The 25,574-nt window shown below is 39.2% G+C and overlaps 1 protein-coding gene across 1 annotated transcript in view; it reads left to right on the top strand.

Moving 5' to 3' along the window:
• The window catches only part of RAPGEF5 (Rap guanine nucleotide exchange factor (GEF) 5), a 245,155-nt gene that overhangs the window by 200,467 nt on the left and 19,114 nt on the right, over window positions 1-25,574 (top strand). The window contains exons 13-21 of the mRNA XM_011944171.1: window positions 1,761-1,905; window positions 3,644-3,741; window positions 6,415-6,445; window positions 7,412-7,490; window positions 9,812-9,961; window positions 13,881-13,978; window positions 17,681-17,803; window positions 19,463-19,641; window positions 24,582-24,672. Of these exons, the coding sequence (XP_011799561.1) occupies window positions 1,761-1,905; window positions 3,644-3,741; window positions 6,415-6,445; window positions 7,412-7,490; window positions 9,812-9,961; window positions 13,881-13,978; window positions 17,681-17,803; window positions 19,463-19,641; window positions 24,582-24,672 (994 nt within the window). The remainder of the gene's footprint in view (window positions 1-1,760; window positions 1,906-3,643; window positions 3,742-6,414; window positions 6,446-7,411; window positions 7,491-9,811; window positions 9,962-13,880; window positions 13,979-17,680; window positions 17,804-19,462; window positions 19,642-24,581; window positions 24,673-25,574) is intronic.

Below are 25,574 nucleotides of genomic sequence, written 5' to 3'. Positions count from 1 at the left end.
ATCGCATTTCTTAATTTTCTTGATTTCTTTATATTAGTGAAGGTATTATATTCACAGGAAAAGAAGAGAAGAACATTTGTTTAAGGGGAAATAATGTAAGATAAATCTTTGAGACATGTCTTACTCTGTTGCCTAGGGCTGAGTAGAGTGGCTTGATCATGGCTCACTGCAGCCTAAACCTCCCAGGCTCCTGTCTTAGCCTCCCAACTAGCTAGGTTTACTGATGTGCATCACCATACCCAGTTAATATTTTTCTTTGTAGAGATGAGGTCTCACTTTCTTGCCTGGGCTGACCTTAAACTCCTGGGCTCAAGCACTCCTCCTGCCTCAGCCTCCCAAAGTGCTGGGATTATAAGCATCAGCCACCATGGTTGGCCTAGATAAATCTTTAATATATTTTGCCTTTCAAGAGAAAATCTAAAAGAAATAGCAACGTTTTTTGTGTTTGCCTGAGTTTATTTCACAGGTGGAAATCAAAGGTGGTCTTAATGTATTTTTGCAGGATGGGGAGACATTGACTAAACTGTATTTTAAAATACTTACAAAGCCTGACATAAAGTTTATTCCAATTTTGCAACTGTATATCAGTGTTAAAGAATATATAATCCTGTCCAACAACCCTCAAGTGTTTGATGTCATAGCATTCCCTATTCCTAGTCATCTTTTTAATGTGTCCAAGACACTCAGAAATTATTATTTTGGAAACAACAAGAATAGATCGGTGTAGAATATGCCAAGCTGCTGTTGCATTCCTAGTCATTTAAACACTTTGCCTTTGAGGTTGTTATTTTTATGTAATTTTAACAGCATAGTTAACATATGGTCATTGTATATAAATTAGGAAATGCTAATAAGTACAATAAAAATAATTCATGTACTCTAAAACCTCATTACCTTGAGAAGCCACTGTTAACTATTTAACATATATCTCTCCAGATAGTGAGATTAATCATATAAATAAACATTGTTAACAGAAGTAGATCATCCTAACATGTTCTTTTCTTACTTGCTTTTCTACTCAACAATACATTGTGCATATTCTCTGTCAGTAAATGTACTACTGGACCATCATGTTTATGGCTGCTGAATAGTCCATTAAATGGATATGTAATAACTTAGTCAACCGTTCCCAGTTGCTGAGGCATTTAGGTTATTTCCCATTATTTTTATTTTAATCAAAATGAAAATTAGCAGTCCCTTTTATCTCTGTGTTTGCACATGTATCCAATGTTTTCTTAAGTAAATTCCTAGGAGTGGGCATTTGAATCATGTTACAAATTGTGTTCCAGAGATCTATACTCATTTGGAACTACTTTAGAAGCACCTGGTTTTACAGAATGTGAATTTCTGAGGACCAGACAGCACCTGGCCTCATTCTTACCTAAAATGTATTGAAATAGTATTCACCTGTGTACTGAGGCGAGCTCTCTTCTTGGAGTCACTGTTGAAATTAATGGGCCACCTACTATCTCCTCGGGCTGGCATTAACCACATGTTGCCTATGGAAGCATGTCAGCAGCTGCCAGTGAAATGGCCCGACCCTTTACTTCCTGGCTGCCCACTGAGTATACTTCAGTCATTTTCCTCAGTTTACTTTTGCTCTTTTCAGTGCACACCCTTTGCTCTCCCTATGTATATTCTGTTCTTCCTGCTTGTTTATACACTTGTATGCCTTCATGTATTTTGTAAAAATAAGAGTAAATGGATGTCTTCATATTTTTAAATTTTCAACAATATAATTTTTTCTTAACCATTTGCACCTATTCTGCTAAGAAGTATCAAGGCAAAGAGGAAAACTCAGATGTTCCTCGTAGGAAACGTAAAGTCTTGCATCTTGTTTCCCAGTGGATTGCTCTGTACAAAGACTGGTTACATGAAGATGAACATTCAAAAATGTTTTTAAAGGTAATCCAACGTTTCCAGGTATTCTTTGATGCAAAATAACTAATTTTATTTTTAGTCATGCATTTTAAAAATCTCATTTGTAGGTAACAGTCATTCAACTTTCTTGTGATAGTCAAGTTGTGATTCAGAGAATATATAAGTTATTTTGAATTCTGAAGCTTGATATTCCATATCTAAAAGTCATGGAAATTTTGATTGCTAATGAAATAATTAAGGAAGGTAAACCAAAACATTCAAAATTTGATACAGCTTAATATGTTGATATTCATTATAAGTTTAAAGTAACCAGTCCTCTATATATAATATTTACGTAAAACATTATGATTTAAATACTATATTGACAATGTATGTTCTACGAAACATTTGTCAGACGTGGTATACTTTGAGAATTTTAAGCAATAATGTGTAAATAGATATAATGTAGATTTACATTTAGAGTGAGACAAACTGATTTATTTTTTCTAATTAATAGGCTTCAATATCTTTTCAACACAGATGATTATCTGGAGAGATGATTAGTAAGACAGTTGGATTACTTTTGCCACCAAAATCATATTAAATCTACAGGTTAGGACAGAGAAGGAATGGAATGGAATTCTAGCAAGGAAGAGTTCTAGTTCAGAGTAGGCAACTGCCTAAATAGACTCAGCCTTTCATGAAGGAAACCACTTTGAATTCAGCAGTTAGTTGTCATTTAGGCATCCAGTTGTTTACGAGTCTAACCAACTCTTTTAAACTCATGTTGTTTTCAAAGCAACTGCTTAATTTAATTCAGTTGACTTTTTTCTCCCAAATGATTATGTGGAATTGTGTGTGTGTGTGTGTGTGTGTGTGTGTTGAGACAGGGTCTTGCTCTGCTACCCAGGCTGCAGTGCAGTGACGCAGTCATAGTGCACTGCAACCTCAAACTCTTGAGCTTGAGAGATCCTTGCACCTCAACCTCCCGACTATCTGGGACTAAAGGCGTGCACTACCACACTCAGCTAGTTTTTTCTTTTTTGTAGAGACAGAATCTTGCTTTGTTGCCCAGGCTGATCTCGTACTCAGCTCAAGCAATGCTCCCTACTCAGCCTCCCAGAGTGTTGGGATTACAGCCTGAGCCACCACACCCAACCAATATTATTATTATTCTGAGGTGGAGTCTCGCTCTGTTGCCCAGGCTGGAGTGCAGTGGCGCAATCTTGGCTCACTGCAAGCCCCATCTCCTGGGTTCATGCCATTCTCCTGCCTCAGCCTCCCGAGTAGCTGGGATTACAGGTGCCCACTACCACACATGGCTAATTTTTTCTTTTTTTTTTTTTTTTTTTTTTTGTATTTTTAGTAGAGATGGGATTTCACCATGTTGGTCAGGCTGGTCTCAACTCCAGACACCTCGTGGTCTGCCTGCCTTGGCCTCCCAAAGTGCTGGGATTACAGGCGTGAGCCACCACGCCTGGCCTATTATTTTTTAAGGTATAGAATGGGCATGGAAATCTCTAGTAGCCAGCTAGCCAGAGATCTCTAGAGTTCTCTTTCCAGAATTTCCACCTACGGCCCTGAAAGCAGATGGAGAGCCATGGCAGTTGACAGAGAAGCTACGAGTTATGATCCCACTCTGGATCTCATTGGCACCTGGTGAAACCTGCGCATTGTCCTGGATCCCTCCTTATTTCCTCTGTTAGGATAGCCGTGGTATGAGTCTTAATCCCTACAAAATGGGTATTCAACCACTCAGCTGTCATTTGTCTTTTTTCTCCAGACCATATATAGGAATGTACTGGATGATGTTTATGAATATCCAATACTTGAGAAAGAATTGAAAGAATTTCAAAAGATACTTGGAATGCACCGTCGTCAGTAAGTATTTCATTTTCCTAATTATGGTTAATGAAAGAAAACAGCAGCAAATATGATAGAATTTGGAATGCCTTATACATAAAAGTTGATTTTGAACATTTTGACTCAGATTCATCTTGATGCCCTAGCTTTTCTAGTAGTAAATTGTGTGTTTTGTTCTTATAACTCAAAATGAAAGAACACGGAATTCAGCTCGTTGACTATTGTTTTAACCCCGTTTTATATGGTAAAAACAGCCTGGGCCATAACAACCGGGTGCATAAAACCAGTTAGTAAATTATTACTTAATTTTAAAAGTCTATGTAACTTGTCATTTTGGGGCTTGTAACTATCTCTATGGAATAGGGAGGAAAAGTTTAATAAATAGGTCTCAGGGAGTTGTGGAACATTTTATTTTATTTTATTTTTTGAGGTATAGTCACTCTGCCACTCAGGCTGGAATACAGCCACGTGATCTTGGCTCACTGCAACCTCCACCTCCTGGGTTTGAGCAATTTTCGTGCCTCAGCCTCCTGAGTAGCTGGGATTACAGACATGCACCACCACACCTGGCTACTTTTTTGTATTTTTAGTAGAGATGGAGTTTCACTATGTTCGCCAGGCTGGTCTTGAACTCCCAACCTCTGGTGATTCGCCTGCCTCAGCCTCCCAAAGTACTGGGATTACAGGTGTGAGTTACCACACCCAGCCTGTGGAGCATTTTAAAAGCTCAATTTTATGGGTTCCCTGAGGTTTCTTTATCAATTTAGAAAGATTTTAAAGAGCCATTTACTCAATGACTCTTGGCATGTCTAAGTGTCCCCTAGGTATCTGTCATTAATCTTTCAGATTGGCAACACCCAACTTTACTATTAGTGATATTACCATTAAGTCCCCTTACTAATTTTGGTAAAGAAAACATCAAGTCATTCAGTTTTCAGATTTAGCCACAGAGTTCATCGAAAAGGAAAACTTGTTGTCTGATTTACAGTGTATATTTCGTAAACATAAAGCACATTTATTGTCAAAAGCTTCTGTTACGATTTCAACAGTCACAAATTGCAACTCTCATGGAAAGTGTTAATTCAAGCCTTTCAGATGACTAATTTGTGATTTAAAGCTTGAGTTAGTTTTAGTAAAGGGAGATCTCATTGCAAGTGAAACATCTGTATAAATTAATCTTAGGTAGCAAACTGTGTGTATACTTTAGTCCTCAATCATCGAAATCTTACATTGAGAGATTTGAAAGTAAAGTGCAAGTTAGCACAGTACCTTAGAGATGAATGTTGAAAATGTTGGTGATCTTCTTTTATTACAGTGTACATTATGTTAAGTTTCCATAGCCTAAGACTTATATGAAAATATGAACTAATAAATGAAATCAAACAAGGAAAAAAGCGACAACCTTGTCATCAAAATAATCCCCCATATGGAAGTTGCTCTGTGCTATGAGGCAGACCTGTTATAGCTGGGAAACTTTAATTCATGGTTTAATACATGTGAACATATTTCATCAAATACATTAATGGAAATTTAATACATTCCATTTTAAAAACCTACACAAAAATGGTAAATAATAGAATAAAATAAGAAAATGACGTAAAGAAATGATTCTTGGTTGGCACAGTGACTCACACCTGTAATCCCAGCACTTTGGGAGGTGGAGGTGGGAGAATCACTTGTGTCCAAGAGTTTAGGAGTTTAAGACCACCCTGGACAACATAGTGAGACCCCACCTCTACCAAAAATAGAAACTTAGCTGGGCATGGTGGTACATGCCTGTAGTTCCAGCTACTTGGGAGGCTGAGGCAGGAGGATCACTTGAGCCCTGGAGGTCAAGGCTGCAGTGAACGTGATCACGCCACTGCACTCTAGCCTGGGTAAGAGAGTTAGACTATGTCTCAAAAAAAAAAATAAAAATAAAACGAAAGAAAGAAAGAAAGAAATGATTCTTGCCTATTTTTATAAGATTATGAAATAGCTTTAGATTCTAGAATAAGATTCAAGCCCTAAATGTAAAACTCGTGACTTTTTTTTTCTCTAGCCCCAGTACACAAATAGAGGAGAAAGTGTTCCTTTCTGAGAGCAAGACTCATACCTTTAATTTATAGTTCACCTAATGATGTATGAAATTGGCCCCGGTACTGGCTCCTTTGTAAGTGGAGGTGGCGTTCAGAGGGCACTTGAAGGTGGGAATCTGCGGAGATGATCAGAGATGGGCAGAGTGTTCCCAGTTCCACTACACAGAGACACATCCTAGAGAAGATGTGCCTTGGCTGAATGACTTAGCTATCTAAATAGCAGTAATTTCACCTAAAATCTATCACTATCACTGTATGAGAAAACTTATGTCTATGGACTGAATATTGCAGTTTTTTTAAATCCTCATTTCTCTGGACTGAGTTCCCATGGACTGAGCAGATCCAGTTCCTCCCTCACTTCTGAGCTTCACTTTCTGTGGGTAGAAGGCAAAATACATCTGTTGAATCCATAACTTCTTTACTTCCTGGCTCATTTGAAATTCAGAGCCCAATGTCAAGTGTGTTGTACATAGTGAATTAATGAATACTGTGTTTTATCTTTTTTAAAGAGCAAAATCCTCTGCCTAGTGCTGGAAAATTAGTCTTCCATAACAATAACTGCATTATTCTGGGTTTGGGACAAAGACTGACTTCTTGCCATTTTTCCTTTCAGCACTGTGGACGAATATTCACCACAAAAAAAGGTAAGCAGATGCTTCTATACCTAAAATTAGGTGATCTGGTTTGGAGACCTTGCCTTGCCTCCCTTGGCGTGTTTCAAAATTAAAATGAATACTGCCTTGAGCGGAACCCGACAAGGTGGGGTGCCTGGGGTTGCAGCTTCCCTGCGCTTTCCTGCTTTGCTTTAGTTATTCCTGTGCTGGTGCAGATCCGATTTTAGCTGTGTACCCTTGACTTTTTGACATTCTGCTGGTTTTGTGGTGCATTTTAGAGTCTCAGGGCTTCCTGCTATCCCTGGAGTGATATAAATTTGAATTTTAAGATGTTTATGTCAAAAAAAAAAATCCAGGTAGGAGGAATCTTGACTCTAAGAGGAAAGAAGTCTTATAAGGAAAATATTTGCACTTTTAATACAACAGAAAGAGAAGGTAGCAAGTGGGAATGTGTTCTCAGTCCAATTTGATAAGGGGGAAATATGGACTGAGATATCAGGCACAAGTTTTGGAGACACAGCTGTATCAGGTGGATAATCATAATGAACAGTATGCCTGTGTCCCTTAGGAAAGTCACTGTACTATAGCAGAGGTATTGAAACCATCTCAAAGTTGCTTCTGTGAAAGTAATAGCAGAGGATCAGATTGTGATAACTACGCCTTATAGATTCATGTTGGAATGAGGAAATGATGTTTATCTCAGGAGACTATGGATGTTTGTAATAGCTAGATGTGAAAAGTCATGTTGCAGGGTATTGTATAAGGACTTTTGGCCTGCTGCTGGCCTTAGCCCAGGCCCATCGGATTGCTCAGAATCTCCACCACCATTTGCATTAGTTGGGGCGACTCCCAGTTTATTTCTCTAAGATTGGATGGGTGGATTTCATATTTAAAAAAAAAAATTGGCTGGCTCTTTTGGAACATGTTGTAAACAGCTATGGTTTTCCAAAGGGCAGGAATGCATTCATTCATTGTTCTCTTTCTCCAATCTCACAGAATAAAGCCCTTTTCCACCAATTCAGTCTTAAGGAGAACTGGCTCCAGCATAGAGGAACTGTGACTGAAACAGAGGAAAGTGAGTATGGTTTGAAGTGAGGGTTTGGGGGTAGGTAGCAGTTAGCCACCATTTTTCTCCTACATAGGCGTATCAGCCTGACTAACCTTCATTTCTAGCTGTCAGATAAGCATGTTAGCATCAAATAGCATGTTTTTCTTTTCTTTCTTTGAGCATTATAGTTTTCTTAGATCACATAATACTGTCCCAAGCACCAAGGATGCTTATAATTTGGGAAGCAAGGAAAGGAGACAATGCCTAGAGCCTCCTTGCATTTTTGAGAAGAGGTAAAAATAAACAGGAAACTCACCATTTTCTCCTAGAACCATTTTCTCCCTGCCTTCATCAGCCCATTGCCTATGACTAACTGGAAGGATCACCAAAGTCAATGTGCATATTTGGGTTGAGTCAGTCCATGACTCAGTCCACGAGAAGAAACTCTTAGAGAGAATAATGGAGAGAAGGCTGTACGGTAGAAGCTCCTGCAAGGTCAGGCTGTGTGGGCAGTGCCGCCCATCTGCTGTGTCCTCAGTCACTGCTTATTTTTGTGGAAGAGGCTCATGGCTTCCCCTGAAGAGGGCTGTTCATCCAACACAAGGGGAAACACCTTTTTAGAACCCTGAAGATGCTGAAGTGCTTTTCTATGTTAATGTTTTAAGGAGGAACAAGAAATATTAACAATGGTTTTCTCCTTTTAGATAGAGGTTGAGTCAAGTGCAGAGCTGGAAAACACAGCAAATTAAAATTTTATTGCAATTGTGACTCACAGACTCTCTCTTCTGACTCATCTTTCTTCATATGCTGAAATTCTGAGTGTGATCATTTAATATTTGCCCGATTTCTGGAACTTGTAAAAGAAGCCACAAAGATGCTTATTCCTTCAGATAGTGTTTGTATATAATGCTGCTGATAGATGGTTCTGTTGACTCATATTAAGTGTCATCCGTGCCAAGTAAAAGAGAAAACAAAATTATCTAACTTCCTAATTCCTTTGTTGCTGACCTTCCTTGCCCATTTGTCTTGAAGTTTCATCATATAGTTTTCCAAGCTGAGCTGCAAAAAGGCAAAGTATTTCAAGGCCCCCAGCCTCTTTTTGTTTACCAGTTTATTTAGCAAGATGTAAACTTACCCTGCATATAGTAGTTTATAGACAGATTTTGCCTTGCTTAAAAATTCCATCTTTCTATGGAAGGAGGAAAGCCTTTTTTTCTCTCGCTAGTCTGTTGGCAAAATACAAAACAACTATTTGTTACATGCTATTGTTTTAGTGACATACCCAACCAAACCAAATATGTCAAGTGTCTCCTGGTGGTGTGTTTACTTTCAGGTTCTATACATATAAACTCATAGTTTGACTCTTGCTTCATTTGTATTTCTATGAAAACATTCCTGGGCTTATTTTTGTGGTGACATTTAAACTGCATATAAAATTTCTCCAGAAGCTTCACTCTCAATTTTTTTTGCAACACCAAAGAGTAGAATATCTAAGTATATTATTGTCCTTCTGTCTACTGGAAAGAAGCTGGTGCATTTTATACATTTATAGTAGCTGATATAAGAGGCAATGTGTCAGTTACTTCTATTGCTATTAAAACAGCTTCTGCTATTAATATCATAAAGAAAACATTTTTCAGGACCCATTCACCCTGACAGTGATAATGTCCTAGTAATAATTATTAGCACCACAGACAATAAAAAAGGAAATTAAAAAGGCTAGAAATGTGACCTCCATTTGGAAACTAAATTCATCACTACCTTGATGGGAGAAATGGAGTCAGTCTTAAATGATTGAGAAAGCTGAACTCAAAAACCAAAGCAGATGACAGATTTTTAGATAAACTTATGAGAATTCTAATAGCAAAATACGGTGTTCTTGATTGGGCCACTGAGATTTTCCTGAAATGGAGTGTAAAGGAAAAATTTATGAATTAGACACTTTAATATGCATCTTTGGGAGATCTCGGCAACTGTCAAAGAAGGGACTTAAAAATACAGTCTGTGCACCACAGATTCCACTGTATTATGGTCAGATGGTTTCTACAATGAGTACACACTTGTATGACTCGGGTCTCTCATTGCAGAATGAAAAGATTAAATACTACTTGTGCTTGTTGGCTAGCTTTATAACATCTGAGTTTCATGTGTTTGCAAGCACACATTCATAGACGTATACCCTCAGGCGCTCGTGTGCATATATAAAAAATCTAACTCTATATGTGTTATACTGAAGAGAATGGCAAGGTGGGTTGATTTAGAAAAGTTGATCAAGGTGCCTTGATTTGGAAAAGTCTATACCTCATGACCACTGTTCTGTTTCCAAACAATTCTTTTCACTTGTGCAGTTTTCTGCCACGTGTATATAACAGAGCACTCCTATGTCAGTGTGAAGGCAAAAGTTTCCAGTACAGCCCAAGAGATCCTAAAATTCGTGGCAGAAAAGATCCAGTATGCCGAAGAGGATCTGGCTCTGGTGGCCATCACATTCTCTGGAGGTAAGTTGCTTTCTACCCTTGAATATTAATCTTTCACTGATCTCCTTCAAAAGGAGGGAGTTGGCATTTTTGTAGAGTAAAAGTGCAGCTCCTCCCTTCTGGGCCCGCAGCTGGATGACCACAGTAACAATAAGAAGCTGCCTACCAGAAGTGTTTCCATGACAACAGTTGGGTACTGTGGGATACTGAATTTCCTCCCCAAGAACTGAATAGAGAGGCATGCCAGTGTTTTGAAATACATTACAAAGCTTTTCATATTTTGTACTCTAGATAAGCCTTCTATTTTCCTATTTAAATTAACTTGGGAAATTGCTAAAGAGTGAAATTACTTTGGGGGGGAAAAAAGGAAAGATGGCCTTGAACCAGTCCTATTGAGGGCTGACAGTTTAATAGTTAAAGACTCCCTGTTGAAAGAAAGACAAACTGTACAATAAGCTGAAAGCTGACACGGCAATATTCCTTTAGGTGGACGTGGGGAGTGAGGCCTGGTTACAGCTTCTCCTTCTGTTGGGCCTTATTTATCCTCAGAGAATGGTTTATTGTCTGTTTTGAATAAGATCACACAGATTACAAGCTGACACTATTGATCTGTGCGGCTTGAACAGACCCCTTCGTTTTCACTGGAGCCTGTCAGATCTGTGTTGCTGGCCTCCTTTTTTGGTTTGCAATCTTTATTTAATATCTCCTTAACCCTGAGAAAAAATACAAAGAAAGTGACTTAGCATCAGTAGTTGAAAAACGTGAGCACTGTATGGACTAATCAACCAGAGATGCGGGCGGAGGAGGGGAGCAGATAAACTACATTCCTGTTTACCCTTTGTTATCATTCTCCAGTTGGAAAATGAGTATCAGACTGTACTTGAGGGTAAAGTACCTTGTTCCTATGGCTTTGTTGCTCACAGGCAGGTAAAATGGTCCTACAAGCTGGCTGATTACATATGCAAATAAAGCCCTTCTCCCCCGGCCTAATACATAAGAATCCCTCCCCCCTCTCCCAGGGCTCTAATTGTGTATCTTAGCAAAACATGATCTAGATAAAAGAATTTGAGAAACATATGGGCTAAATGAATTTTAATCAGAAAGTGGTTCGATTTTTGATAATATATTTCAAATAGGTATGATAAATGTATATTTAATTTTCAAGTGACCAAAAATATAAAAGGATTTTAAACAGTATTAAGCTTTGTCAATACTGCTTAATTAAGCAGTATTAAGCTTGAGCATCTGCCTCTCAAGGTAGTACCATTACAGAGAGTGATCCTGGGGTCCCCATTCAGACAGAAGGTGCCAGAGAAGGAAGAGCTGAATGAACTTTGCAGGAAAACTGAGACCCGTCTCCTTTGGGAGCTGACTGAGAGTCAACCCAGGGCCTCATGAGAAGCTGGCAATTAATGAGCGGCTCTTTCACTGTCCAATATCTATTTGGTGGCTGTGAAATACCATTTTCACACTCTATTAAATTAGATTCATCAGGATGGGCAATAGCATTGTAATGTGTATAGACCCATTGCTAATCATCACTAGAAATATCAGCGTATCTCTTGAATTATCCCACATATTTGGCAATGTGCCATTATTTTCCATCCTCTACCCTTTTTGTTTTTTGTCTGTAGGGAATCTTTCTTCCTGCATCTTTTTATCCCCCAAACAATGTTTTAACGAAGAAAACAAACTCAAGAGCTTAATGCATTCCTTGTTCTAATTACATCATTTTTAATAAATTATATTTTAGTGCTACTTCAAAAAGAAATGGTGAGTTTTTTCTTTATTTTTGTCAAAAAAAAGTTTTAAGATGTCAGAGATGTTGGAGGTTTTATGGATTTTTTAAAAGGAATAATAGTATCATTCTCATAGCTTTGGTAGGTTTTTAGCTGTTTTTTATCCAGGGTAGTTATATGTATGTAGTAACAATAAACTACCCAGTTATTCAGAGGTTAAAATTCTATCAGTTTTAATCTTTCATAGTGTAGTGACAAACCTGAAAATAAGGGGAAAAATATTTCTCAGCAAATAGAAAAATGCTATCAGAAAGTTATGACATTTTATTCTATAAAGTGTGAATGGCTCTCATAAATTCAGATTTAAGGTATACATAGGCACAGAAAGGGCTGCAGGAAATCATAGCTGAACAAAGAAGGAGCAGATGGAACCCAGGAGATGAAACTTCAGAACCCGGCCGTGTGACACCATCCACTATACATGTCACCAGCCCAACATTATAGTACTGTGGATCTTTATAATGCTGGGCCATAAAGAATATATTAGATTATTATTTGTGTACTCTGTATTAAACAGAAATGTTCAAAACAACACTTTGCATTTGGGTCAATTATCTAGAAAAGGCATATGGAATATTGCATTTCCCAATCATGCTGGATAACCGAACAGCTACCTTAGGAGAAGTTGATTGTGTCACAGCGAAATAAACTTTAATATGGCTTTAGTCTACTCCCATATGCATTTTGTAGTTAGGAGGAGGGCATTTTCTAGGAAGAAAGCTATTATGTTATAAGAGGGCTCCAACTATGGTAGAAAATGGTCAAAGGATAGGAACAATTTTCATCAAGAGAAATAAGATGGAAGAGGAATATATGAAAAATACTCAACCTACTAGTTAAGAAACACAAAGTAAACAGAGAATCTACTTTTTGTATTAGCAAAATAGTAAACTTACGAAAAGTATTGACCAGGCTGGGTGCGGTGGCTCATGCCTGTAATCCCAGCACTCTGGGAGGCCAAGGCAGGTGGATCACTTGAGGTCAGGAGTTCACGATCAGTCTAGACAACATGGTGAAACTCCATCTCTACTGAAAATACAAAATTAGCCAGGCGTGGTAGCAGGCACCTGTAATCTCAGCTACTCAGGAGGCTGAGGTGGGAGAATCACTTGAACCCAGAAAGCAGAGGTTGCAGTGAGCTGAGATCGCGTGAGTGCTCTCCAGCCTGGGTGACAGAGCGCAACTCCATCTCAAAAAAAAAGTAATGATCAGTGTTGGTCAGTGTGCAAGTTTTATACCTATGTTTTAGGAAAATATATTGTCTTTTTTAAAAAATAAAAATCAGAAACAATTTGGTGGCTTGTATCAAAAACTTAAAAAATTTTCATTCCCTTTGACCTAGTAATTCTAATACTGGGAGTCCATCTTAAGAAAATCATTTGTAAGCAGACAAAGATTTAAACATAAAGATGTTGACTTCAGCAATATATATTATGGCTGATATAATAATAGATCCCATTTATCAAACGCCAGTTATGTGCCAGGCCCCGTGCCAGTACTTAACATACATCATGCCATCTAATTTATATGACCCAAAAAATTAGTCATTAAATGTTCAACAATAGAGGAAAGATTAAATGATGGTATAATGAACTATTATATAACCAATTAAATATGACATATGTAAATAATTTTGTTAAGTAGATAAAGTGCTTATAAGAATATCAGAATATAAAATTATGGAATAATTGCAAATGTATATGTGTATCCACAATAATTACAAGTGTGTATGCATAAATCATTGCAAATCAATGCAATTTGTGTGTGTATATATACACACAGTTATATAAAAATCAGAACAAAAATAGACCTAAATGTAACCAATGTTAACATGGTATTGTTATCTTAGATGAGTAAATTTTACTTTTTCTCTTAAACTGTTCTATGTTCCAAACAATGACTAAATGTTATAGGAACGAACTGCAAGAGGACTCCACTTTCTGGCCACTGAGCAGTGAGAGCTGTTCGTGATGCCACTTTTGTCATTGTATAGAGTGTGCAGAACTGGACTAATCCACTTTAAGTTCTATTTACTTTTAAGTATTTTTCTTTGGCAGTTTCACTGAAGTGTACTGTGTAGGCCTACTGCTCCTACTCTTGTATTTCTGATTATTCCTTTTTTTTTTTTTTTCCAAATAAAGGAAAGCATGAACTTCAGCCGAATGACTTAGTCATCTCCAAATCCCTCGAGGCATCTGGTCGGATATATGTCTATCGGAAAGACCTGGCGGACACTTTGGTAAGGACCTTCAGCCTTGTATTTGAAACAAACAGGCCAGGTGAGGTGGCTCATACCTGTAATCCGAGCACTTTGGGAGGCCAAGGCAGGAAGATGGCTTGAGCTTAGAAGTTTGAGACCAGCTTAGAAGTTTGCGACCCTTTCTCTACAAAAAAATTTAAAAATTAGCTGGGCATAGTAGTACACACCTGTTATCCCTAGGTGTGTGCTGAGGTGGGAGGATCTCTTGAGCCCAGGAGGTCAAGGCTGCAGTGAGTTGTGATCTCATCATTGCACTCCAGCCTGGGTGACAGGGTAGGACTTTGTCTAAAAATAAAGAAAAAAAAGGAATGGTCCTGCTATTCAGAACACACACACCACATAAATGTCAGACTCAAAGCATAATTTTTATGTGTTTATAATGAATGTTAAAAAATTAAATTATTTCTTCCCTTATCCAATGATGTAATTCCCAAGTAACAGTACTTTTACAAATCAAAAAGGGGTCAAGCAATTCAATTCAATCCAATCCCACTTGAGGAATGCTAAACCCTGCCTAAGTGAAACTCTTTCTGAGCCCCTGAAATAAGGGATTTGAGACAAGTGACTCCTTCTCCCATCGAATTTTAATTTCATTTCTTCTTATTCGGTGAGTATATGGAGATGAGGCTGAGAAATGCATCCTAGGTGGATTTAAGGAGAAAGAGACCTTTGTTTCAGTACGTTTGGTACACTTGGCTCCATTCCCTTGAAGAAAAGCATGGATGATCTGCCTTCTGTGTGTAGAAAGAGGTCATGGTGAAGGGGCATCAGCTGCCACTGAAGAGAAAGAGTCTGGAGAAATGTAGAATGCACACTTTAAGTTACTTTCAGTCCAAAATTTAAGAACACTTACGCGTAAGTGGATGATTTCATTGCTGCTGTGGTTCCTAAAGACTTCAGTCTTGGGGTTGGTTTCTGAATAGCAGGACAAGGCTTCAGATCTGTCATCTAGAAAAAGTGGGCTCTAGCAGATTGCGATTGTGTCTGAAACTCAGAGTCCCCATCTCTTCATGGAGCCATCGCTGGGGTGAGTCTTTCTCACTGGCTCCTGTTGTATGTATAATTGAGAAACCTGCATACCATGTAGGTTAACCCAAACTACTGATAATAGTTTTATGTCCAGATATATGTCTACTGGAAAGACATTTTATGTAACATTGTCTGCAGCATATTAAGCTACCATAATAATGTTAATCACTTATTACTAGATCTGTGTGTACTGAGTAATTTACATACGGTATCTCATTTAACACTTCCAGTAACTCCAGGAGAGAGGCTGAGTAACCACTCTAGCTTCATACAGCCAAGTAAGGGAGAGTGCTTCAATTTTTAAATGCAATTATATGTTTGACTCTGAAGCCCCTGTGCATTCCTTTCATTTGTACATGCCTTACTTGGACCTTTCCTGTGCTGTCCTTCAGCAGGCCACAAGTCCTGTATAATTCCATCAGTGAAACGTAACCAACTAGGTGCTACACAGCATTTTTGAGTAAAAATGAGATTGATTTTACTGCTCCCCATGAAGGAGGATGATCTGACATGTAGCTACTGTGGAGCTTGTTGTGGTAGAGGAAACCTCCACTCTGAATATCTTCCACTCATCCTCTGCCACCCATACGTGGCCTTCTCAGGCAGCTCCCTCCTGTGCATCCCCATGGCTCAATCTACCACTATCCAGGGCCACATTCAGAAAAGAAGGCAGGCCTGGGCAATGCCTTGATGGAATAAATAGGTGCTGTGAAATATGTTCCAAGAGAAGCCAGACTCCATCCTACCTCAAAAGCTTCCCCCGCCAACTCCCGACACCACCTAAAATTGTTGTATTGGAATCATAGGTTTAGATATTTCATCACCAAAAGATGTCAGTTAAAATCTAACATTGTGAGGGAAGAATAACAGATGAAAACACCAGTACCTACTATCACTTTCACATAGATTAATCTTCTTAGAAAACAGGAATTAGAGCACTGAAGGAATGAGATAGAAAAATTTAATGTTCCTTGGCAAGGGCAATGGACAACCTTGAATAACTAGAGTTAATAACTCGAGTTGGTTAAGGGACCCAATTAGGGAGAAAATGGGCACAAAAAAACAAGTAGAAATTTCCTGACACCTCTAAATTATTAAGCAGGTATGTGTGTTACTTCCTCACTCTGGGTCTTTCTTTGAAAGTCAGCAGTAGAGTCTGTCTGGTCTTAGCCTATCCAGACCAATCCCTGAGAAACCTCAGCTTTTCCTCCACCTCAACACCTCAAAATTTGTTAGCTGGGTCATTTGGTCATTGCTTTCTGAGCACCACACTGTGCCCTACACTGGGGATACAGAGACAAAGTGAACCTTGACCTGCCGCTGAGAGGACTGAGTCTATGGGAAAGCTCTATTAAGATCTTCAGTCATTAGGTTTTTTTTTTTTTTTGAGATGGAGTCTCGCTCTGTCGCCCAGGCTGGAGTGCAGTGGCCAGATCTGGGCTCACTGCAAGCTCCACCTCCCTGGTTCACGCCATTCTCCTGCCTCAGCTTCCCGAGTAGCTGGGACTACAGGCGCCCGCCACCTCGCCCTGCTAGTTTTTTTTATTTTTTTTAGTAGAGACGGGGTTTCACCATGTTAGCCAGGATGGTCTCGATCTCCTGACCTCGTGATCCGCCCGTCTCAGCCTCCCAAAGTGCTGGGATTACGGGCTTGAGCCACCGTGCCTGGCCTAGGTTTAAAAAAAAAAAAAAAAAAAAAAAAAAATAGGAAAACTTTTTTTCAATGTAAAACTTCTAAAATGCAAATAATTTATTTTTCAGTTTAGAAATACGGATTAATATTTGGCAGCTGGAATATTCCCTTTATCCTACTATGCCATTTATTGTTGCAAGGTTCCTTCTGTTTGTTTTAAAGTTATTCAAATCTAACCCTTCAAATGGGAGAATTTATATTTTCATTAGAAAACATCAACTATTTTGGAAACATGCCAAATAATCTTTTTAATAACTTTAGTGGTGAAATAGATTGAAAGTTGTGATGGCATCTAATACTTTTATGCCATATCTTAAGGAAATACTGTTACCAGCCTCATAGTGGTTAGGCCCTATTTACATAGGGAAAGTGGTTGATGCTTAAAATAATAATCCACCATGGCATATGAATGAAATAATTTTTATTTTTTATTTCATGTTAAATTTGTTTTTTTACTTTCCATGGGCATTTTAATAAAATGTGTAAATGTGTGTCTGGGATGACACTTGCTAAACATATTTCCTGTAAACGCCATGTCTGTCTTTATTGAAGTGCACCATGACATTTCTTTTGTTTGTTTTTATACTAACCCTGCTGGCACATTAATTCTTACCAGAAGCCAAAGTGATTTCAGGGCTTTCGCTTTCATTATGCTGTCTGCCAGGGCAGTGTTTTATAATCAGATTTGTGTGTGCATGTGTGCACGTGGGGGCGGGGGAGCGAGATGGGGGAGGAGCGGGTGAACTCACTGAAGTATCATTGATCACGTTCTACTATTTCCAAGACCGTTTCCTAAATTGGCTGTAACTCACTGAAGGTGAACAGACCAGGGAAAATATTAAGTGCACTCAGAAAAGATTACTTTGCTAATCTGGGTTTCTAGTGCCTTTCTACAGCCAGCCAATGCAGTGTAAAACATTTGGGAATTACTGAGGATCTTTTTGCTTTTGTCGGTTTAGAACCCGTTTGCAGAAAATGAGGAATCACAGCAAAGGTCGATGAGGATTTTGGGAATGAACACTTGGGATCTTGCTCTGGAATTAATGAATTTTGATTGGAGTCTATTCAATTCAATTCACGAGGTAAGTGAGGAGTGAAAAGATAAAATACAAATGCTGTTTTAACTGTGAATTCTTTGTGCAGAATATCAATGCATGCAGTGATGAAATTATACTAGAATAACATGGTCCAAAAGATACTTGGGGACTTTAAATATATTGAAAGACTGACTCAAGTCTAAAAAAATCAGAATGTGCAAGCATGCTTTTATTTGTTCCAAGTGTGAGCATATGCTTGTGTCATGTATAAATATGCTATATTTCACGTATATAAATATATATATATGTATTTGGAGATGAAGCTCTAATGGGGTTGATTAACCATTTTACCTTTGATATTGATAGGTTTATTTTTTCCATGAAGTTTATGATAGTTGTACAAGAATCATATTCATATTTATTTATGTACACACATGCATCTTTTAACTTAAGAACATTCTACAAGTTTAGACTGCATTGTAAGACTTAAACTACTTTATTGAAAATTTTAGATATATTTCAAGTTTTTATGTCCATCAATTTTTCACTTGAGGACAGATTATGACATTTTTAAAACAATAGATTGGGAGCAAAATGCTACCGACAATTCTTGAGTACATTTGGCCAGAGGAAACGCTCACAGGAATCAAGAGATGAAAAATGTTAGAGCCCTCTGCAACCATATGTTGCATTTGTTTTGCCATATAGTAAAATATTTCATTCTGAAGTGGCCTTTCCTTCTGAAGAAGGAACCTCATGCCCAATTTAGAGACCCAAATGTCCTCGTATTTTCTCATTGAACAAATTTCAATATTGTGATCAGAATGTGAGCAAGTAATGAATTCCTTCAGGCTAAATGACTTGTGTCTTCGGAAATGTTAGTAGACTAGGATATATCCCTGCTTATGCAGTGGAAGAATGTAGATTACCTCTGTAAAACACACACACACACACACACACACAGACACACACATTTAAAAACAAATCTATTGCTTTGCACATGATCCATCTATATAAATAGTTATTGGTCTTGTTTGCTTTCATAAATTATTAGACCTTGCCCTAATCTCATTCTCTTTCCATTTATGGTTTGACAATGTTTTATATCAGTGGTTTTTTAAAGAGCAGATACTCAGACCAGCATCATCTGCGGGACTTGGGCACTTGTTAGAAATGCAGATTTCTGGCTCCTCCACACCCCTGCAGGATCAGAGGTTCTAGGGGTGGGATCCGGCAATCTGTGCTTCAGCAGTCCTCCAGGTGATCCTGATTCACACCAAAATTTGAGGACCACTGTCTTAGAGAACAGACCTGTGAGGGTCTGATGTGCACCTTAACAAATACTAGTAGTACTAGTGTTCATTTTCACTTGAATTTTTCAACATGACAAGGTTCGGAAATTTGGGGATTCCATTTATCCTATGATTTAAACTTCAGAATATCTTAGATTTGTATATAAAGATGTCTTCCTTACATTCTGAAAAATCACTTATATAACACAAAAATCACAAAAAACATTATTGAATGAGGCACCTCTAAAACTAAGTCATTTTGAATTTAATATATTACCATTCACCATATTCTCCGTTAGCATATTAATAATATGGGAGGGACTACCTGAAGTAGCTCTTAAAATTTGACCGAATTTTATATCGTCTATACTTTGCTATAAATAAACCCTGGCATGAATACATTTTCTTTCAGCAAGAGCTGATCTACTTCACATTCAGCAGACAGGGAAGTGGGGAACACACTGCAAACCTCAGCCTTCTGCTCCAGAGATGCAATGAGGTCCAGCTCTGGGTGGCCACGGAGATTCTGCTCTGCAGCCAGCTGGGCAAGCGAGTGCAGCTGGTGAAAAAATTCATCAAAATTGCGGCTCAGTAAGTTTCTAGTGTGAGAAGTGCCATTCCTCTAGTCTCCTTGAGAGAGTACATCGTTTTTCTTTTTGTCCTATGGTGATAAGGGTTGGGATATAAATGTGTAATATGGAGTTAAATGACCAAATGGCTGAAAAGGTCCATTTTTGAATATTTATGTCTTTGCATTTCAAGTATTTGTACCTTAAAGTAAATGTCAAAATATCAGAAAGAAGCACTATGCTCCCTGCCTCAGCATTAATAAGCAGGCAGCAGTACACACATCCTTCATGTTGCAGCTGAACTTCAGTGTGCCTGGGTGAGCTACAGGAGGCTAGAAAAAAGGAGATGATGATGTGCAGAAGTGGGAATCATTGCATGTCAGGTGCATTGTAGGACCTGTTCCTTGCTCCTTGAGGCCCACAGTGTGAACTTTTGAGAACTCGTTCATTAGAAGGCCCCGCACTGGCTGGCCCTACCCCCTGAGCCTCACCCCTGGGTGCCACCCCATGCTCTAGCCACTCTAAATGTCTGTCTCTCCCATGAGCACCATCTTCCAAGCATGAATACTTGTTGGCTTTGCCAAGAATGACCACTGGCACTCAGCAAATTGCTGCCATTCTTCAAGACCTCAGTCAAGTATTACTTCCTTCCTGAAGTTACCCCTGATTTTCAAATGCAGGGGTACTACTTCCACTACTGCCTCTACTTCCCCTCACACACATATACTTTTTACCTTATGAAAACTTATTATATTTATTCAATTTATCTGTTTATATAGGATTTCTTCACTAGGCTATGTTCGCTTTCAAAGAACAAGGGATATTTCTTATCAATCATTATACCTGGGTGCATGGTACAGAAGTTGGTAAATAGCAATGACTCAGTAAATGTTGAATGAAATTTTAGTAACTTGCTAGGAGCATCTCTTAAATATCAGATTCATATCAAGAGTCTGTTCTTTGGACAGCTCCCCAGCAGAAGCGGGGAGCATGAATCAAAATCTTTGCCAGCTCCTTTTACTTCCTGGGCTTCCAGTTTTATTTCTCCTTTGTCTTCCAAAGTAGTTTTTATATCAAACAGTTTTCAAGTACATGTCAATGCAGCATATTCAGAAAGTATATATCGATCACTTATATGTACAGATGTGTGCAAGGTAGTGTGGGGAAATCAGACTGAGTCTACACACAGTTCCTGCCTTTGTGAGGCTTGCAGTGTGTCAGTGGGTAATTCTATACCTCAGCTGGCTCCTGTGCAAAATAGAATGGAGGAATGCCCTAGAAGAAGATCTAAGTCTGTTGAGGGCTTTAGAGGAGTGAGAGCTCATACCCTGAGGGTTTGGGAAGTAGGATGAGGAAAACATTGGTGAAGGAAGTTGCCTTTGCATCTATTTGAATTCTGGGTGGGAAGTGACAGGTAGGAATTCAAAAGAGCACACTGTCTGTGGGAGGTCGACTCAGTGGAGACAATGAAGGAGAGCCTGCAGTCAGAGACTGATTAAGAGTGGAGGGGGATTTGTAAGGAAGTTGTGGGAGAATGATCTGCAAAGACAGATGGGACCAAATTGTAAAAGATCTTGAATTGCAGATTGAAGGGTTTGAACTGAATTGAGAAGGGAGAAGGGATTTTGTTTTAAGTTTTTGCACAGGAGCCTGCTATGATCAGAGTTATCCTTCAGGAAGGTTGGTCTGAAACTAGCACATTGAACTATAGCAAAGAGACCCCAAGAGTAGGATAATTTTTCTTAGACAAGAGACCATGGAGGTTCCTGACCTGGTATTTGGTGTGACTGGGCATGGAAGGATAGAAAACAAGATATGCCTAAATCTTATTGATTGCTTTTATGGTGAATGCTGTTTTTAAAAAATTTGGCCATTGTGTTCCAAAGTGGCTTGTAAAATTTCTAAAGGTGAGGCTTTTTTGGGTAAAAAGCTTTCTTACGAATGCTAATTATGTGAATAAGTGGGAAATTAATGTTCCAAGGAGTAAGATGACACCACCCAGCTCAGTTCCCACTATAAGATTATATCTGTCCTCAGGGTATATTCACATCTTCTCCATATGGCCCATGCTCTTGAATGCTTTATGGTACTGGTCTCTATCCCTAGCCCATGGAATAGAATGCCAACAGAAAATAAAGTTAGATTCCCTATAATCAGGCTAGTAGGAATAACCAAGGGAAAATAGTCATTTCCACAATCATGAAGTGTTTTTCCTGCCTGAGGCATCCTATTTGCATATTCATGTTTCCCCTCCTTCTCACCATCCCCATCCCCCGCCTCTGTGGATTGAGTGGATTTTATTTCCTCACACAAAGACAAAAGGAGCGTTTGCTGAACTGGAATGTTTAGTGTCAGACAGTCTGTTCTTATCGTGGAATGAATGACCCTCACTAACAGAGGATTCCAGCCTGGAATGGTATCTCATATTTGCACTGTATCAATTTGTCTTCTCCAGAAATGGTGTCTGTATTAATTCCTTTTTTTTCTTAACAGATTTAGATGTTAGTTGTATGTGTGTTTTTGTGGGGTTTTTTTCCCTTAAAATATGAGGAAGAAAGAAAGCTATATGGACCAGGAAAATTATTCATGGGGAGCTAAAAGATAAAAAGATGGGAATTCTAAGATTTCACATAGATAGATTAAGCTGAATAAAAAGTAGAATAATAGACATCTTTATAATGAATAATGATAAAACCATTTCCCCACAAGTTCTTGTTTTCTACTTTAGCAAATGCTGTTTAAAAGGCTTGCTGTGTACTAGGCACCTGGGTGATGGGCAGAATATAAAAATGATTAGACATGTACTGTAGCCTTAACGGACCTACTGTCTAGCAGGGATTGCATAAGCAGTGGGGCCTCCATCATATCCTCAGGCGAAGGGACCCAGGGGTAAGAGAGACTTCCCACTGAGGAGCTTCCGGCAGGGGATGGAGCAGTTCTTACTGACCACAAGAGTCTCTGCAGAGGAGCCTGGTATTTCAGAACATCAACTCAGGAGATGGCATTAATTCAAGTCTGTTCTAGCTGGTGGGAACGTTCAGGGTTGTGAAGAGTCAGAAAAAGTAAAATGAGGGAAGTGAAGAGCAGGAGGAAGGGGAGTCACTATGTGAAAGCAATGATTCTCAAATGCAGGTAGGTTTCCCAATCACAGACTGGGAGGTATCTTGTTTTAGTTTATTCATGGAAAATACCAAGTGGGGTCTACCCAGGAGAAAGTTGGCAAAAAAGCACATAAGGGGTCGCTTGGATGAAGGTACAGGGCCTCACACTTACTAAGGAACTGCTGGCAGAGCCAAAAGCTGAACAGGAGGACCATGAGAGGGACAGACCGTGCCCAGTGGAGGCTCAGCAGCAAGGTGCCTGCAAGATGTGTGTCCACCCCAGATAACCTTCGGCATGAGGTGTGGAGGCAGCACAGCCTTTCCAGGTTCCACTGTTCCTGGGGATGGAACTTCTAGAATGATCCCAGACCTGAGCCTTCCTTGCTTGGAGCTGTGTGCAGCTGGACTCAGGCAGTACCTAACATGTGAGGCCAGCTCTGGGCAGGCCAGTTGAGGCGGGGCCTGCCAGAGCACAGCTGCTGTAGGTCTCCCTACTTACTCCACATCTCAGCTTATTCTCCTGATTCTGAACTAGGTGATCTCATACACTGTGTGTACAACTGGGAATCTGTATAGCTTTGGGGGACAGCGGGTCGTAATGTGTATCAAGAACCTTTAACGTCTTCACAGCTTTTGACCAATCGTGAAATGACTGGAAGTCTAACGTAATGAGGAAAATATCATAAAGACAGTAAAAAGTTGTATATACAAGAAATTTATTCCAGCATTCTTTGTAACAGGGAAAATTGAAAATCATTGTCCACAATAGAGGAATAAGTTCTGTAATATGCTCTTTTGATAAAATATTATATAGCTGTTAATGATGATAGTAAATAATCCATAGTATATAACATAACATGGTATTTAACTGAAGAAGCAGGCAGGATCTACACTATTTCCAGATTCCATGTAAGACATTGGTGGAGAAGTCAGAAGGGATGGTAACTGAGGGAAGCTAAATAAACATCACGAGGCCCCTGATACACACTCTGCTTACTGCTAAGTACTTCATATTTTTTCATAGTAAACGATCAAGGGAGGGTAATTGGGGTAAATTTTTTATTATTTTAAAGCCCTGTCTCAGAGAGGCTGTTTTCTAATGCTCTCCAGATGAAGGAGTGCCTGGAATTCCCAGGCTATTCTGGCTGCCCTGAAATCCCGAGCTCCCCCTGCCATTCCAAGCCCTCTTAGCTGGCTTTGGAAATTAGTGGAATGTTGACCAGTTAAGTCTCTAGGCATGATTGATGTTATGCAGAGTGGATAGCCTCATGAAGCGAATGGAGCTGAACGTGATCTTATTTTACATTTTATTTCCTTGTTTAACTGAGAAATGTGGAACAGTATTCCCATTAATATATGCCATATTTAAAATATATACATATTATAGTAGCTATTTTGTTGGTAGCAAAGATGTGTCTAAATCTAATGGGAAGGAGAGCTTAGACCTGTGAGGTGAGAAGGGCTTGTCTGTCAAAAAGTGAAAAAAGGTGTTTTGATGAAGGAATCAGGACTAGTAAGCTGTTAAAAGGAGAGTGGGGCATATATAAAGAAACATGAATTTAAAAGAGTGCTCAGTTGAAATTGTAAATGCACACAACATAGGTTAAAAAGGAGGAATATTGTGAAATATCAGGAGGGTGTCAAGAGCACAGATCTTTTCCTTTAGGTAAGGGTGAGCTGCGGTGTTTGGAATCATTTCTTTGGCATTCGAGACAGCTGAAGGGCAGTAAGGGGTACATAGGCCGTAGAGCAGAATTCCTGAGCTCTGTGGCCTAGAAGAGTCTTTTCAGCTTTATCTTTTGTGATTATCTGGGGAAAGAATGTTTCCTCAAAGTATCCTCTACTCTCTTTTATTTTATAGCTGCAAAGCCCAGAGAAACCTGAATTCTTTCTTTGCCATCGTGATGGGTCTCAACACTGCTTCTGTCAGTCGACTGTCACAGACCTGGGAGGTGAGCCTTGGAGTCCCATGGTGGGGGGCACATAAAATGGAAATAAAGTGATTTACATGGATTAAATGAGATAAGTACTACTAAACTAAAAATGTTTAAAAGTCATGTGGTCAAGGTGGTAGGGATCTTTTTGATCAGATGGTCTTTATATGGTTGGATAATGTGTCCGAACTATATAAAAATGGTAACATGCTCCCCAGCTAGAATTAGTCTTCTCCTCTGTCCTGCCTGATAGTGTGGTTCCCGTTCCGGGCTGGTCCTGGCAGTCTCCCTGCTCAGAAGTGCGTTTGCTGTGATGCTAACGAGTTTAAGCTTCAAGGTCTCTCACTTGCAGGGCCCCTGGCAATGTGTTCACATGGATGATGCATATTTTTGTAAAATTTGCGAAAGCAAAGTAATTTTATATTCTTTTTCTTAAAGAGGATCCATAAAACGTTCTAAAGTTTCAGACCTCCCACATCCTGGCTCTGCATGCTGAAGGCTGTTTGGGTTCTGAGATGCAGAGGCCCATTCAGGTTCACACACGGTCTGACGTGTGGACTGCGACATTCATGTGGGAAGACCTGAAACTGGGGAGGCCCTAAACTTAGCCAGATACAGGCATAGGGCTCTGCCTCACTCATGGTCCCCTCACCTTCCTTCCTTGGGCTTTTGTTTCTTTAGCTCTCCTTTCCTTCCTGACTGACTACCGCCCCATGTACCATTTCATCATTGCTCTTTAAGCATGATGCCTCTGCCTCTAGCCTGCGCGTGGCTCACTGTGGTCTCCTCAGCCTCCCTCACAGTCCTTTCAGATTTAATTCCTATCGCTGACTGTGCCATTCTCTTCATGGTTCCCTACTCAAACTCCTACAAAAGAAAAGCTGATAGGCCAGCTATCTTCTTCTCAGAATAGGTCTTTG

This window comes from Colobus angolensis, unplaced genomic scaffold, assembly GCF_000951035.1.
Source record: "Colobus angolensis palliatus isolate OR3802 unplaced genomic scaffold, Cang.pa_1.0 Scaffold229, whole genome shotgun sequence".
NCBI classification, from domain to species: Eukaryota; Metazoa; Chordata; class Mammalia; order Primates; family Cercopithecidae; genus Colobus; species Colobus angolensis.
The sequence above is the reverse complement of the archived record's forward strand: the minus strand, read 5'-3'. Positions and strand labels throughout refer to the sequence as shown.